The 15,420-nt window shown below is 36.6% G+C and overlaps 2 protein-coding genes across 3 annotated transcripts in view; one reads left to right on the top strand and one right to left on the bottom strand.

Annotated features, from left to right (window-relative positions):
* Positions 1 to 15,420, bottom strand: part of LOC131432016 (galactokinase-like) — a 139,025-nt gene that overhangs the window by 122,806 nt on the left and 799 nt on the right. Inside the window, exon 1 of one of the 2 annotated variants that reach the window (XM_058598038.1) lies at positions 5,366 to 5,523. The exons of the other annotated variant lie outside the window; for it this stretch is intronic. Within the exon in view, the coding sequence (XP_058454021.1) occupies positions 5,366 to 5,496 (131 nt within the window). The 5' untranslated portion in view covers positions 5,497 to 5,523. Of the gene's footprint in view, positions 1 to 5,365; positions 5,524 to 15,420 lie in introns of those variants that run through there. 2 annotated transcript variants of the gene reach the window in all.
* LOC131432014 (extracellular serine/threonine protein CG31145) overlaps positions 1 to 15,420 on the top strand; it is a 224,093-nt gene that overhangs the window by 3,185 nt on the left and 205,488 nt on the right. The gene's annotated exons all lie outside the window — the stretch shown is intronic.

The following is a 15,420-nucleotide window of genomic DNA, read 5'->3' on the forward strand; positions in this document are numbered from 1 at the left end:
ACTTTTTAGGCCACATCCCGAACTGAAACCTCCTTCTTTTGCTCGAACGCCTTCAGTATACGTTTATCCAACTGAGGGTTAGCAGGACCTTTATTTCGACCCGTTTTCGGTTTATCCTCAAAGGTGTTATCCTCACCAAACTTCCTGATTACATTTCGCACGGCTTTTTCACTTACTCCTTCCATTTTTGCTATCTTTCTCAGTGACAGTCCGCGTTCTGTGCACCATTTGTACACAATTTTTCGACGTTGTTCTGCTGAAGGTCGACACATTTCAAAACAAACTAATGAAAACGAATAAACAACTGCACAAGTGGCTAGAGAAGAGTGTAAACAACAGGACGCAGCCATAAAAATTGACAGATTCTGAACAATTACGAAATGCCAACGGTTTTTGTTTGGGTCCATACTTTTTGGGACAGTCTTTACATTGAACGTGTTTGGTTAGTTGTATGTAGTTTGCTTTGTTTCACACGGCACTTTACTAACTTACATTTTGAATATAGTTTTCTAATTCATATTCTAATCCATCTGGAGAGTGGTGAACCCAATTAGATCACGTCCTTTGTCTATTTTTCGAATATGGCGATTCGTTGGCAACAAAATTGCTCCACTGGAAGAAACACGAATTGCATAGTCTGAATGAGTCTTGGATCCATCGAATGATGAGATCTGAATTCTTCCTGGTTCAGACATCTTAATTGACTTTTTGCCTTTCTCTATAGAAAGGTATTAGAATTGCTGGAAAAACCGACTATTGAACGGAGCCTCGGAGACCCATAGTGTTATATATACCAATTGACTAAGCTCGACGAGATCGGAAAATGCCTGTGTATGTATGTGTGTGTATGTATGTGTACCTTTTAACGGATTTTTTTTAACGCGCAAAATTTTTTCAGAGATGGCTTAACCGATTTCAACATGCTCAGGCTAGTTTGGAAGCTAGTATTCGGTCATTGATTAAGTTCGAAGACTTAATGACTGCGACTTCTGGTTCCGGAGATATGTTGGTGTAAGTGACGTAACCGACAACACAAGTTTTTTTTTTCACCGATCTAATATGTATATCAGGGTGTCAATATTTTGGGACACACGAGAGCAAAATCGAGGACCTGTCGTCTCACTGTTTCCCGTTTTGCGAACAGGAAAGGAATTTTAGCAAAGGGGCTGTCCGTACACCGCTGCGAAAGTGGAAATGATGATGTTGAACACATCTTTATACTAGTATACAAATATGCCGTGCGAAACAGAGTTGCCACGTATACAGATCAATATGTATTTTTGTCATAAATTCTTTAGTATTCGGCCGAAAACAAAAATGAACGAAACGTAAAAATAATAATTCTTGAACTGTTTCATTATAACAAAATACAAAAGAAAAAATATGCTTTTTTGAAAGTGTTAGACGTTACGGGCCCCCTAGAAAAATAAATTGTTTCATTCAATTTTATAGACAAAAAACTTTAAGCGCGTTTTTCTCCAAATCAGGTTTCCGTGTCCGTGTCCATCGTCATTCAAAAACTACTGCACAATTTTTTTTCTAATTTTGCACACACTTTCTACATGTAAAATACCAGACCCCAACGTTTTCTTTTTCGTTGTTTGTTACTTTGGGGAGGTTTTACAGCTACAAAATGATGATTTTTTTTCGTAGAAAATCGTAGTTTCGACTTCAAACAACCACCTAAAATTAAAAAAGAATTTAAAAAATTTAACCGAAACGTTGAGGTCTAGAAAAATTTCTACTTTAACTATGCTGCTTTGATTTATTCACTTCTGATTAGTCACATACATTTGCTCTCTTTTGTTCATAAGTCCGCTGAGAATCAGTTTTTTTAATCACAATTCTAGTTCACATCAACTGCATCCTACTAGAAACTGTTGATTTTTTCGTTGTCTTGTGATTTGAGATCATTTAATTCCGAATTAGATAATTACCACATTCTCGAAAATCAAGAAAAACAATATCCCGCCACACATCCGATCAGGAAAATTTGACAAATGAATGTAACTGACGCAAGGCCACATCGAAGCTTCCAAACACGGAAACTCACTAATTCAAACAATTTCGGTTCGAGCAGTTGCAAACGAAAATATCAACCAAACAAACGCACATTCGAGCGGTCGTTTACGTTCGCCGCATTTTCAGCAGTAACTTTCGGTTGTCCCTGCACGCTGGCGAACGCAAAAATCTCGCGAAATGTGTTGCAAAATTGAATACAATTCCACCCATTGCCAAGCTTGAACGCATTGATCGAGGTAATTATTGCCATAATAATTTGCCGAAAATGGTTCACCTTATACGTGAATGAATGCCTTCGCCGGTCTGAGGCCCATTCCATTCCGGTATGGTTCGTGATCCCCGATGAACAGCAGTTGGTGTCTTTAGGAGCAATTTTATGTTCCTCACTGAAATGGCTTTCGAAGTAATTGTTTTCCGCATTTTTGCAGAAGCCGAAAAAATATTCCTAAACGGGTTGATTAGATAGTTGTACTATAATTGCTTTTGATGTTTAGTATGGAATGAGAAAGCATGGAAAACAATATCGCGAAAAAGTCTCTTCATGTTAGACAAAAATTTCAACTTCAAATACTTTCTATTGGTGTTTCAGCGTTTATGCTTGGTAATATCAATCAGAGAAAATCGATTTTCCAATCTCTAATTAACGAAACTTCAGTATGTCGGAACAAAAACTTTTCTTGCGTCGAGGCAAAAATTCGAATCGAACCAACCGATTTTCATCTTACCATTCGAGTCAAAACATATCACAGAAAAAAAAAGCTGTGAACGATATGGCTTCGGTTACTAACCCTGCATTGCACAACCTGCACGATTAAGACAAAAAGACTTGTTCGCTTCTCTCGTATAACATTGTATCAGGGAGTAACTACAGATTCACACCGATTGAATACCGATTATTTCGAGCAATCAACCACCCATAACCCCATCGAGAGCCCCAAACATGAAACCTGTCGTAATGTTCGCTGGAGCCCAATCTACGATAGTTCCCAGAGCAGACAAAAAAAATGTGGAAATAGGCTAAACGTAATGTTCCATCGTACGTCTTCGGCTGCCTTCAGTCAGCAAAAATATCGACCTTTCACTTTAGCTGTTTTTTTTTTTTGTGTCAAACAGATCAGCAATTGTAATGAGCTGTCCAATCATTTCACGCTACTATTGGAAATAATCTGCACGATGATTAACCAACGAAAAAACGGCAAACTGGCAAAATAGTTTGTAGTTTCAATGATTATGTGTTTGGCGCATCAATTTTGCAAGGAGTTCACGTGTTTCGATCTCTCTCGAATCGTTCGATTAGATGATTCGTTACTTTTAGTTGAGTTTAAGTTGTTACGGAAAAAGTGACGGAACATAAAAATGAAGGTGCTGTTCATACTGAACCTAAACGGAAGCGACGAGATCACAGCATGCATTGCATCACGAATTTAATCTATTGATCAGTAATCACGGGCATCAAACTAAAGAATCATTTTCTGAGAGTAAGGCTATAGTCGGGTAAGCATGTAAAATTGGCTCCCAAAGGGAATTTGTAACGTTATACAATACTTAAAAGAGCTTAGTCTGGAGACAATTTTCCCTAAATTTCATCTCTTTATCTGCATATTTACGCAGCTTGGGTGAATATAGTGATTTTCATTTTATTTGTTTTGATGTGGAACACATCTTTATTTTCTATATAGGGGTGCAAATCAGAAATTCAAGGAAAAATACACGTAAAAATGTGGTCAGGTTTTGAACACTTACAGCTCAGTCTATTTTGTATCAATTATTAATATTTTTTCATTATTTGATTGGAAATATTACTAAGTTTCGATTTGAACGTATCAAGCCATGTATTTTCAATTATATATAATTGAAATTTTGATTAGTAGCGAGCAGTGTCCTATTTTGTCTGCTAAAAATCTCCGGCATACCGGATTTCCCTGCCATAGTCGACGGTTTTGAAGGAGTAAGCGATATAGCAAAGGGAAAGCATCGCTTTGATTGGTCAATCAATGCAAAAGCGAAGCTGTTTAAACACGCGAATCTATAAATAGAAGCGAAATTATAGCTAACGTTTCAGTCCTACGCGTAGTATGCTAGAGGTAGGTTGTTACTAGACAGCAAGACAAAAAGTGTCATAAAACGATTTGAAGCTTTAATTGGTATGCTCTGATCTTGTGTCATGCAAGCTCGGATGAAGTTTCATGTTATGTCGTTTCGCCTGAGAAATTTGCAACTACCCCAGGGTAAATTTTGAGTGCTTAAGAATAATTTCTAATTTATATAAGATGAGCTCAATAGATATCGAGAAAAAGTTTATCGCTTCAACCGAAATCGCAGAATGGTAGAGAAACTTAAATAGCGAAATCTGTATCGCAAGTATGTACAAAGATATAATTGATTCTGGGGCTGATCCTTGTAGTTTTTTGAAGCAAATGCTGCGTCAAGAAATTTTAAATTGAAAAAAATCAGGAATGTTTCAGGCATTGTCAGGAAGGTTTAAGATGTTCAATCTTAAAATGTTTTGAGTTTGTATTTCTTGCATAAAAATACTTCAAAAATTTTAAGCTAAATTTTTTTACAAATCCGATTTTGGTACCACTCTGAATTTTCGGAAACTAAATAAACAATTTTTGACACGTTGAAGTGCTTCGGTTTCATAAGATTTTTTATGTGGAAAACCATCATGTTTGAGTTCTTCCTAATAGAATTAACACTCGACCATGCGTTTCCATGAAAGCTCTATAAGAAGGAAACGCTTAGTGCATAAACACATGCATAGCACCATGTGTTTCCTTCGAGTAGAGCTTCAATGGAAACGCATAGTTGATTGTGAATTTTGCTTAGAAAAAAAATCAAATATCGTAGTCATCCTCATTTCAAAAAATATATTAAACCGAAGAAATGTAACACGTTTAAAATTTTGTTTTTTTATTGGTGGAAAACATCCAGTGTAGTACCAAAATCCGAATTGTGAAAAAATATGTACAAATTTTTTCAAGTATCTTCTAAAGCAAGTAAACGAAATTGTGAAAATGGTAAACAATACCTGAAACATCCCTGATTTTTTTTTTAAACTATTTAAAAATCAAATAAAATCAAAATTAAGTTGAAATGGTTAAAATTTGGGAAAATCTTTTCCAGTCCAAAATCTATCAAATGTCTACCAGATCACATGCTTATCTGGCCGTGCAACAAACTCCAGCGAAAGTCACCTGAGAGCCATTGTCTTCTGCGTTATTAGAGAAATGAGAGGAGACAAATGAATTTTTATGCCACAGGCCATCTGTACTAGCGGAAAGCACTCTAATTCTACAAATTATCAAAATGTGCCAAGATTTGGAGAACAAAGTGTACTCACGTTTTGTTAACACACCATGGTGAAGGCAAAGACATCATATTAACAAGAGCTCTCCAGTTCTCACATTTCCCGAACAAATCATTGGCAACATCCTTTTTTTGCGAACGTTGCGCCCTACGGCGAGTCCGCATCGAATCTCGTACATAGAAGTAGGGGAGAGAAATGTCAAATTCGTGTGCGCCAAAATAGCAGCACTGCGCACTCACATAATTGACATGATGTGTTGAATGTGATGCCGTGCGATGGCGTTGCTGAACTTAAGATTGATTTCGCTCCAAGCTGACAGGGTCTGGTTAAGGCCTGGTTCCTCCAATTTTTTTGAAAAAAAAACGCAAAAAAATTTTATCCTTATTTATTAGATAACACTCATAGATATGCTATAGAATTAGTATCGAGGATACACGCAACCGAGAAGTTGGTAGAAAAAAGGAAGAATGGTGCACGCCCAGGCACGATTAGTCGTGAATAAACAATTGTTGACTTTTTCTCAATTCAACCTTGTTTCAACTGGGTGTCACTCACATTCCAAACTTATTGCACGTATCAATAGGAACCAAACGGCATTTTACTCGTTAGATGTCTATCTATGGTCAGAAACAAAACAAAAAATATTCATTATTATTTTAAAAAGTTATTAACATTTGTAAGTGGTATACAACGGTCGGAAATCGAGAAATTTTCCTCCATTTTGTTTTTGTTGCCAACAAATCGAACGAGTTTGAGCAGCTGTTTTCAGAGCCGTCGTATGAAAAAATAAAAATTTATGAAGTCTAATATATGTACTTCAATCTGTGAAAAGTATAATTTTGAAATATTGTTTAAACAATAAGTGGAATTTAAAAATACACGTTCTTTGGAGGTACTTTTCGTTAAGAGTAAGTTAAACGGTTTGAAATCTCATATGGGAGGTGGATAAAGGTACTGAAATTTGAAACAAACGTATACCCGGCAAACCGTTTTAGTTTTATCCACTCGAGAAATTCTACTATCAAAATTAAAACTTTATGCTTTGAAGTAAAATTTCCTGTTGTGAAATTTAAAATACATATAAAATATAATTCTAAAATTAGAACACTCCTTAACTTGTTCTGAAAGCTCACTAACGTTTTTATGTGTACCACTTCTAACGTATTTTCTCAGCCTTCTTTGCAACATAAATTTGGGCGATGTTATAAAACATTAAAAGATTTCAAAGAGGGCTATTGTACTAATAGTCTTGTGTTGACTGAAAAATAGTCGCTTTTGCAATACGAAAAAGAAAATAAAACAGTTTTTGATGGCTCCAACCTAAAGATGGTCATCTTCAAGACACAAAACGAGCAATACGGATGCAATATTGAAATGAAATTAAACTAATTTTCAAAGAATATCAAACTGAAACTCAACTACGATCGAAGTCATCGAATCGCAAACAGCACGTGTTCATAAATGTTGTACAACGAAACCTATTCCTACTAAAGGGAGTATCAAAACCATATTATTTTATCAAGAGCTGATTCCGCTCAAGAACCCCCATGTTAGCTGGTAACTAAACGATTCGGTGCATTAAAAATCCATGATGCCGATGGATTGAATTTTTTTTTTCATTTTCCGTTGGGCACGGCTCGTTGCTTTCGCAACTGGGCGAAGTAAAACTGTGGATCTTCTGGTTGTTTACATATAAATGGATTCATTAAAGCAAATTACAAATAAGTTTCTTCAATCATCGGCACACGCAATAAAAAATTAGTTTCATTAGAGTTCGCCTTATGCTAACGGAATTCACTTATTGAATTGAATATGTTGATATTCAACATTCGATTAGTTTAGAAATTAGAAATTGATTTTTGACACTTCGAGTACGAAGAGATTTGTAACACTTAGACGAGAGACTACAAGAAAATTTCTGATAAGTCATTACATTTGGAAGGTCATCTGTATAGTTCCTTGGGCCACGAGTCAGCAGAAGTCAAAGTAAGTTCTCAAAAATCTGAAAAATGCATCCTTTTGATTTTATTTATTCCTCATATTCTAGACAGACACGTTTTTTGGTTACCACTTATGCATTTCTTTAGTACCCGTGACTGACGCATATAATACAAAATTAAATCGGCAAAGACCTACGCCACAACTACGATTCGAACATGGAACTGCAAGTCCCTTGAATTCGTAGGCTACGACAGGATAATCTACGATAGACTGAATCCTCAAAACAGAAGGTAGTGTAGAAGCGGACATCGATCAGACTGTGGCATAATGAGTGAGTAGGGAACTGACTCCCTAGTGCGCGTTAGTGAGTGACTAGAAAGTAGCCTATCAACACATGAATATTTCAGTTGAGAATTAAATGTCGTTTTTCTAAATGCAGCACCATTAGCGTGCTCTGCCCTGCGTTTTACAGGCCTGAATAAGAAGGAAAGAAATTTACAGATTGCTAATTAGGACAAACAACCTGCATGTCGCAGCCGATACCTACGGTCAATGATGTGAAAGCTTTGTGGACTCCTGAGGAATAGCAGTCAGAAATATTCCCTTCCCTCGCAAGGACATACGTAAAGAAACTTGGAGAAACTTCGGGATGACGGAATGACTGAAAATTACACGCAGCAGCTGGATGATAGGAGGTGGTAGGATTTTTACTAGCACCTTAACGATGATGTAGCGGAATCGAGAAGATGACATATTATCGGATCCATCTTTAAGGATCCGGGCTCCCCGTTCTTCGGAGCGAATGGCCTGGTGAAAAACGACAAGACCGCTATCGTTACGTCCTCGTTCGTTAAAAATCTAGGACAATTCAACCGTCCCGTGTCAAAAATTAATTTTTTCCCGTGTGCTAAACCATTCAAGGATACCCAGACGAACTAGCTGTTAGCGGAAAAACCAAAGAGACGCAATTCTGTGAAAAAAAATGTAGCAAAATTTAAGGTTTCGAGACAACAAGCGCAATCCGAATATTTTGATTCGGTAGGTGGCTAACAGTGTTGGTGAATGCCGCTATTTCTTCGCTCCACTTCATACTCTGAGTATTTCACGGCCCTTAAAAAAATTACAGTCTGATAATGATTGGTGCTATGTAGAGTTTACCAAAAGAGAATCGCAAGTGGACAATTATAGCAGAAAATCGAATCGATGATTTGACTTGATGATTCTCATACTAGGTTGCAATATTTCAAAACCCATCATGTGGAGCATTCACATATATTTTCATAGACACAACTTATACAAAGGTTATATGCACATAGTTAGTATAAGTGGCAATAGTAAAATGATTCTATCGCAAATATCCACTGCCCATACAGAATCGGATCGCGAAACGAGAATAAGCGACCGTTTGTTGCTTCAGAGCGAAACCCCACAAAAGCGAGCTAACCTTTGATTCTCAGACAGGTCATCGAGAGAAATTCGCTCTCGCATATGTGTCTATTCTATGTTAAATGAACCATGCCGATTTTTTGTTGTTGCGATGATATCCGTCTCTCTTTGATGGCACTGATTGAATCGTGTGAAGAGTTGCTATTGAGCGTTCTATGATACGATAAAATCCATCCTTGGTGGCTAAGAAGGTCAATTCTTCCAAAATGAACCGTTTTTTTTTGTTAGATAAAATAAAACAGTACCTGAACAAACGTTATTGAATAATAATTATCAAATCACTATAGTCTGGTTCATTGCTCCATTCCAGGCAATGAAAGAGCCGATATTTTAGAGAAACGTGGTGTTATTGAGGTTGAAATTTTTGAGCGACCGATTGCTTTCAACGAATTCTATGGAGCATCTCGCCAAAGAACACTTGCCAGCTAGCACTCAATTATCCCTAAAATATCAACAAAGGCATGGTTCAGGGGGCTGGATGTGAGTAGGGACTTCATTCGTGTGATGTCCAGACTCATGTCCAATCACTACACGTTCGATGCACTTCTCCTTCGAATTGGACTTTCCGTAACTAATCATTGTACTTGTGGCGAAGGCTACCGCGATATTGATCATGTCGTTTGGATATGCATGGAGTATCGTGATGTCAGATCTCAACTAATAAATTCCTTGCGTACTCGAGGTAGACTATACAATGTCCCAGTTCGCGACATTCTTGCTTGTCGTGACCTTTCTTACATGAAACTTCTTTATCATTTCATTAAGTCTATTGGAGTTCCAATTTAATGTTTATTTTATGTTAGACTCCTTGATATTCAAAATGTATTAGGTTTAAAGTACTATGTATATGGATGTTACGGCGAAGAAAAACTTATGTATACTGCCTTATGAACGCATTTATGAAAAAAAACCATTTCTCTTTCTTTTCTAAAGAATATTCGCACTTTCTTCTTGATTCCTCTCATCAAACGATGCACACTTCCAGGGTCAACTTTCTTGGCACATTTGTTCCATATTTTGGTCATCTGAGTCGCGTCTCGAACCATTTTTCCATTCTTCTTTAGTTTTCGCTTCATTGTTGTCCAAAATCTCTCGATGGGTCGGAACGGCGGGCAGCTGGGTAGGTGAAATTTATGTTATTATCACTGTACCATTGGATGACTTCCCGGTTGTAGTGGCCACTCGTCAAATCAGGCCAAAACTTCACGGTACCTTTATGGACTTCAATGAAAGATGGTACCTGGTTTTTGAGACATTCTTCCTTGCATAGCTTCGAGTCCATCGTCTTATTCGTCACAAACACTTCGCTCCGCAGCTGCATATTCCTAGCCAAATCATCAGTTTTTTGCACATTTGATCATAAAAGCATAGTCTTTAATATCAGAAACATATTCTGGGTATATGACTGGATTTCATTTACAATTTTCATCTTTTTACATATTTTTTTATTTAAATTTTTTGCACTGAAGTGTAGAAAGTGAGGCGGAATTTTTAAAACATGGAACACTCTTTGAAATTTCGATCAAATAAATAATCGGAATGAACATATAATATAATTATAACAGATCGACGACAATTTCATTCCCAAACGCTTTATAATCATTTCAATTATCGGTTTAATGAACGAACGGTAGGCTGCTGGAAATTCGGGAAATATTTGCCAAATTCTGTATAATTTTCCTATTAAGTATAACCAGTAAACCTTGCTAATTACAAGGAAAACGAAGAAAAAACGGAAATCAACTACGATACCACCGATGCGGCAATGGAGGACGAGACGAGCCACGAACAAAGTGCCCCTTACTCATCGCAAGATAAAAATGGAAGCTCCTCTCCCCCTAGAAAAAGGGTGACAACGAGATCCAACGGTAAAAAAATTATTTTATCTAATAAAAACATGGCTCATTCGGCCACGTAAAGCTTGTACGCAAATTGGCCTGAATAAAAAAAAATTAAAAAAAAAACCAGTAAACCTTCGTCATTCTATAATTTAGAATGATGGTTACATTTTTCATTAAGCAACGTATTTATTTCATTCAAGCACAAACTAAAATTTTTCAATACCACAGGAGGAGCTGTGACTGATCAAAGGAAATAGAATCTTCATTTCTTTTAAGAATTTTACCAAAAGGCACCTTCATTTTTTCGACCGGAAATGACGACACTGACGGTGGAAAGCGAGCACAGTTTGAGTAATACAAGTGGTGTCGATTTAGATCGATCTTTAGGTACTTTCTTTAATAAAAAATATTTTCGCACCCCTGAGACTACCCTGGATTTCCGGGTGAACTGAAATGGTCGGTCAATGTTATGATGAACCGAGTGATGTGCTTTAAGATTCGCTGAAGATTACACAGAAGATTGAATCTCGTGGAGGGTTCAACATTGCAGCATCAACAAGTACAACAAGAAGAACGGAACTAAAGGCGAGATACATTATTTTCAGAATATCCTTTCAGCAACTTAACCTGGCTTATGTCATTGACATTATAGCACACAACTTTGAGACGATATGAAAAACGTACATCGGACAAAAAATTGAAGCCCGTCGAATTACAATTGACTTCAATGCATCAAAGACAGAGTACATGAAAGGAAGAGACCTTAAGAAGATAATATTGGCCACCCATTACGATCAAGTTGGTGGTAATAAAATCGAAATAATCGACGAGTTCGTGTGTGCTTTGGCTCGCTGATCACTGCTGATAATGACTCCAGTACAAAAAATAATCAGAGACACATCTTGTCAAAGAATCGTGATTACTATGGACTTCGCAGGACGCTTACTACACCGGTGGTCTTCAGCGAAGCATGTTTAAATGATCTCTAAACACACTCGTAACTCAATTTAGCCATCTCTGAATCTCATTTGAAATTTAAGAAGTAATAAAAAGAGATTATATTTCTAGCTCATTCTACCCTCCAAAATCTATTTTGAACATAGTCAAGAGAACGCTTTAAGACTATCGTACGTGTGAAGCCAACAAAAAAAACAAAAAACTTCCACATTTTCCTCTCCATATGGTCGAAAGCTCAGGCTTGTTATTCGTAAATTAATGCTTTCCGTAATTGGATTGCCCCTGTCAGCCGTCCTTCCGTTGATTACGGCGGCGATGATACCGTTCCATTACGCACGTGACTGATTAAAGCAAATTTCGCTGACGGTAAAATGGATCCCGTGCACACGTATCCTGCCACGAGTGTAAATTTCTAAAAAGTTCCTAACTTTTGGCAGAAATGATTAACTTCACCGAACTCCGTCGCGATGCAGTGGGTGCAAAATTTGCTGCCGAAGAGTGCAATTTCACGGGAAGCAGCGGCCGACGATGGCCGTAAATTGCAATTGTGCATTTGACTGTTGTCTGGTAATTACTATCAATTTTGTTCGTGCGTTCAAAGTACCGATCGGGGTAAACGAAACTGATTATATTTCCGCGAGGCCATTGAAGTTGATTGTTTAGATGTAAACAATTTTTTTGCCATAACAGAGGAATTGAATTTAAAAAATGCATTATCTAAATATTTCCAAAATTGCAATAAAATAGTGCTGGCAATTTGTAGGAGTCAACGAGTGCGAAAATTACGAGCCTTCGATTCGGGTTCACTTTGCCCCAACATGCTTTATAAATTATCAATATTTATATCGTGTTTGTCCGCAGCAACCAATCAAAGTTGAATCGAAATTAGTGGTTCATCGTTAATAAATGTTCGTGGTTTCACAGTAATTGCTCATAAATTTCATAAAAGGCACTAGCTAATACTACAATAAATTGGTTGATTGGATTTTATCCTGGTAATGGTAATTAATTTCATAGAACTGGTTGATAGACAGAAAGGGGCGTTTTACCACATTCAATTCCAATCGAAACTCACGTTTACTGTAACGAGAGTTTCAGTAATTTTTCAGTTTTATCTTATATTCAAAAACAAACAAAAATCTGTACACTTTTCAGATGACTATCTTTATGCCAGAGGACAAACATATTGTGATGGATAACGCCTGAGTTCGATTCCCAACCATGCATAGGGTAAAGTGTTATAATATGCCCCCTTAAAAAAACATTGAGATGTTTCTAAAGGTACTGATATATTTTCTTCAAAAAGTAGGTATTTCTTTGCAATACGCGTGAGGAACATAATTTTCAATGATTTCGGTAGAAGTGATGAGAATTGATTGATAAAAACATTATTATTTAAAACGACCACATTCTCAGTTTTTTCGCTTGCCGTAGGCATAATGCCCCAGCAACCGTATAACATGCCTCACAACAAATCAGTGGTCTGCCCTACATTAATGATACAATATGCCCCTTGAAATGTCGATATAGAAGAAAAGCAGGCAAAGAAGATGTTCTTTGTATCAGAAATCAGTGAAAACGACAACTGCCAAACTTGCATAGCAAAAAGATCTTACGAAAAGATAGTGTTAGTGATGAAATTTGCTTAGAAAAGTCGTAAATATTTAAAAACCTGTTTTAATCCACCTAGTGGTGTAATGATGCCTTTCTCATATCAATCATACTACCATATATAATACTGTGGTATTCTTCAAAATAATTTTCTTCGATACTTAACAGAATAATTGAAATCGGTTTGTTTGACCGTCTACTGATAAAAACTATAAATTGGAACAGATTTGAGGTCGATTTAGAAATTTTTTTAAGGTTTTTCCCCATTTTCAGTGATGATATACAATTTTTAACCCACTTTACCCAATATTTCTGGATCCGGAAGTCGGATCCGCATAAAATTCAGGAATTACGTATGGGACCATATATATATATATATATATATATATATATATATATATATATATATATATATATATATATATATATATATATATATATATATATATGCTGTTCATATTCGTAGAGCTACAAACGGCTTACTTGTGTATTTTGATCTTTTCTCGGAACAAGAACTTCAGTCGTCCAAGAACTTCAGTGAAAACAGATCTTAAGATCTATACGAGTATTCAGCAGTCTATGTATAATTTTTAAAGGCTGCTTCACCTTTTCTCGGAACATTCTCAGTCGTCCAAGAACTTCAGTGAAAACAGGTCTTAAGATCTATACGAGCATTCAGCAGTCTATGTATAGTTTTTGAATGCTGTTCATATTCGTAGAGCTACATACGGCTTACTTATGTATTTTGATCTTTTCTCGGAACAAGAACTTCAGTCGTCCAAGAACTTCAGTGAAAACAGATCTTAAGATCTATACGAGCATTCAGCAGTCTATGTATAGTTTTTGAATGCTGCTCATAGTCGCAGAGCTACATATCGCTTACTTGTGTATTTTCATCTTTTTTCGGAACGTTCTAAGTCGTCCAAGAACTTCAGTGAATACAGGTCTTAAGATCTATACGAGTATTCAGCAGTCTATGTATAGTTTTTGTAGGCTATTCATAGTCGTAAAACTACATACGGCTTGTGTATTTTGATCTTTTTTCGGAACGTTCTAAGTTGTCCAAGAACTTCAGTGAAAACAGGTCCTAAGATCTATACAAGTATTCAGCAGTCAATGTATAGTTTTTGAGGGCTACTCATAGTCGTAGAGCTACTTACGGCTTACTTGTTTGTTTTGATCTTTTCTCGGAACGTTCTAAGTCGTCCAAGAACTTCAGTGAAAACAGGTCTTAAGATCTATACGAGTACTCAGCAGTCTATGTATAGTTTTTGAAGGCTGCTCATAGTCGCAGAGCTACATATCGCTTACTTGTGTATTTTGATCTTATTTCGGAACGTTCTAAGTTGTCCAAGAACTTCAGTGAAAACAGGTCCTAAGATCTATACAAGTATTCAGCAGTCAATGTATAGTTTTTGAGGGCTACTCATAGTCGTAGAGCTACTTACGGCTTACTTGTTTGTTTTGATCTTTTCTCGGAACGTTCTAAGTCGTCCAAGAACTTCAGTGAAAACAGGTCTTAAGATCTATACGAGTACTCAGCAGTCTATGTATAGTTTTTGAAGGCTGCTCATAGTCGCAGAGCTACATATCGCTTACTTGTGTATTTTGATCTTATTTCGGAACGTTCTAAGTCGTCCAAGAACTTCAGTGAAAACAGGTCTTCAGATCTATAAGATCATTCAGCAGTCTATGTATAGCTTTCGAATGCTGCTCATAGTCGTAGAGCTACATATGGCTTACTTGTGTATTTTGGTCTTTTTTCGGAACATTCAAAGTCGTCCAAGAGCTTCAGTGAAAACAGGTCAGTTGACCGATAATGATAAGTTCGTTAATGCACTTTGTTACATTGGTGGATCGTAAGGCCTGAGCTTCAGGAAATTTTTGGATAGTCTGGTGAAATCACAATTGTTGTATTGATCGCATGTGACATCACGAATGTGGACCGAGAACGATAAGTTCGTTAATGCACTTTGTTACACTGGTAGATCTGGAGGTCTTAACTCCAGGAAGTTTTCGGATGGATCATCGGTTACGTTGTTATATTTGTTTTCCAGATAATTCTTGGATGCCCACGCTTTTATTTAGATTCTTTGAAACTAAACAATTCATTAATGTACATTTCACAATATTCAGTTCCCTGAAGCATGTTAGGTTGTTTTGTATATGTACGTATAGAAATTGAAATTTCCATCATTATGCAAAAACCTTTTTTTACGCGATCATCGCGTAAATTTTAAAAAAAATCGCGTTATTTAAAATAAAACGTCGGGTAAATTAAATTCGCATAAA

The sequence above is a fragment of the Malaya genurostris genome, chromosome 2, assembly GCF_030247185.1.
Source record: "Malaya genurostris strain Urasoe2022 chromosome 2, Malgen_1.1, whole genome shotgun sequence".
NCBI classification, from domain to species: Eukaryota; Metazoa; Arthropoda; class Insecta; order Diptera; family Culicidae; genus Malaya; species Malaya genurostris.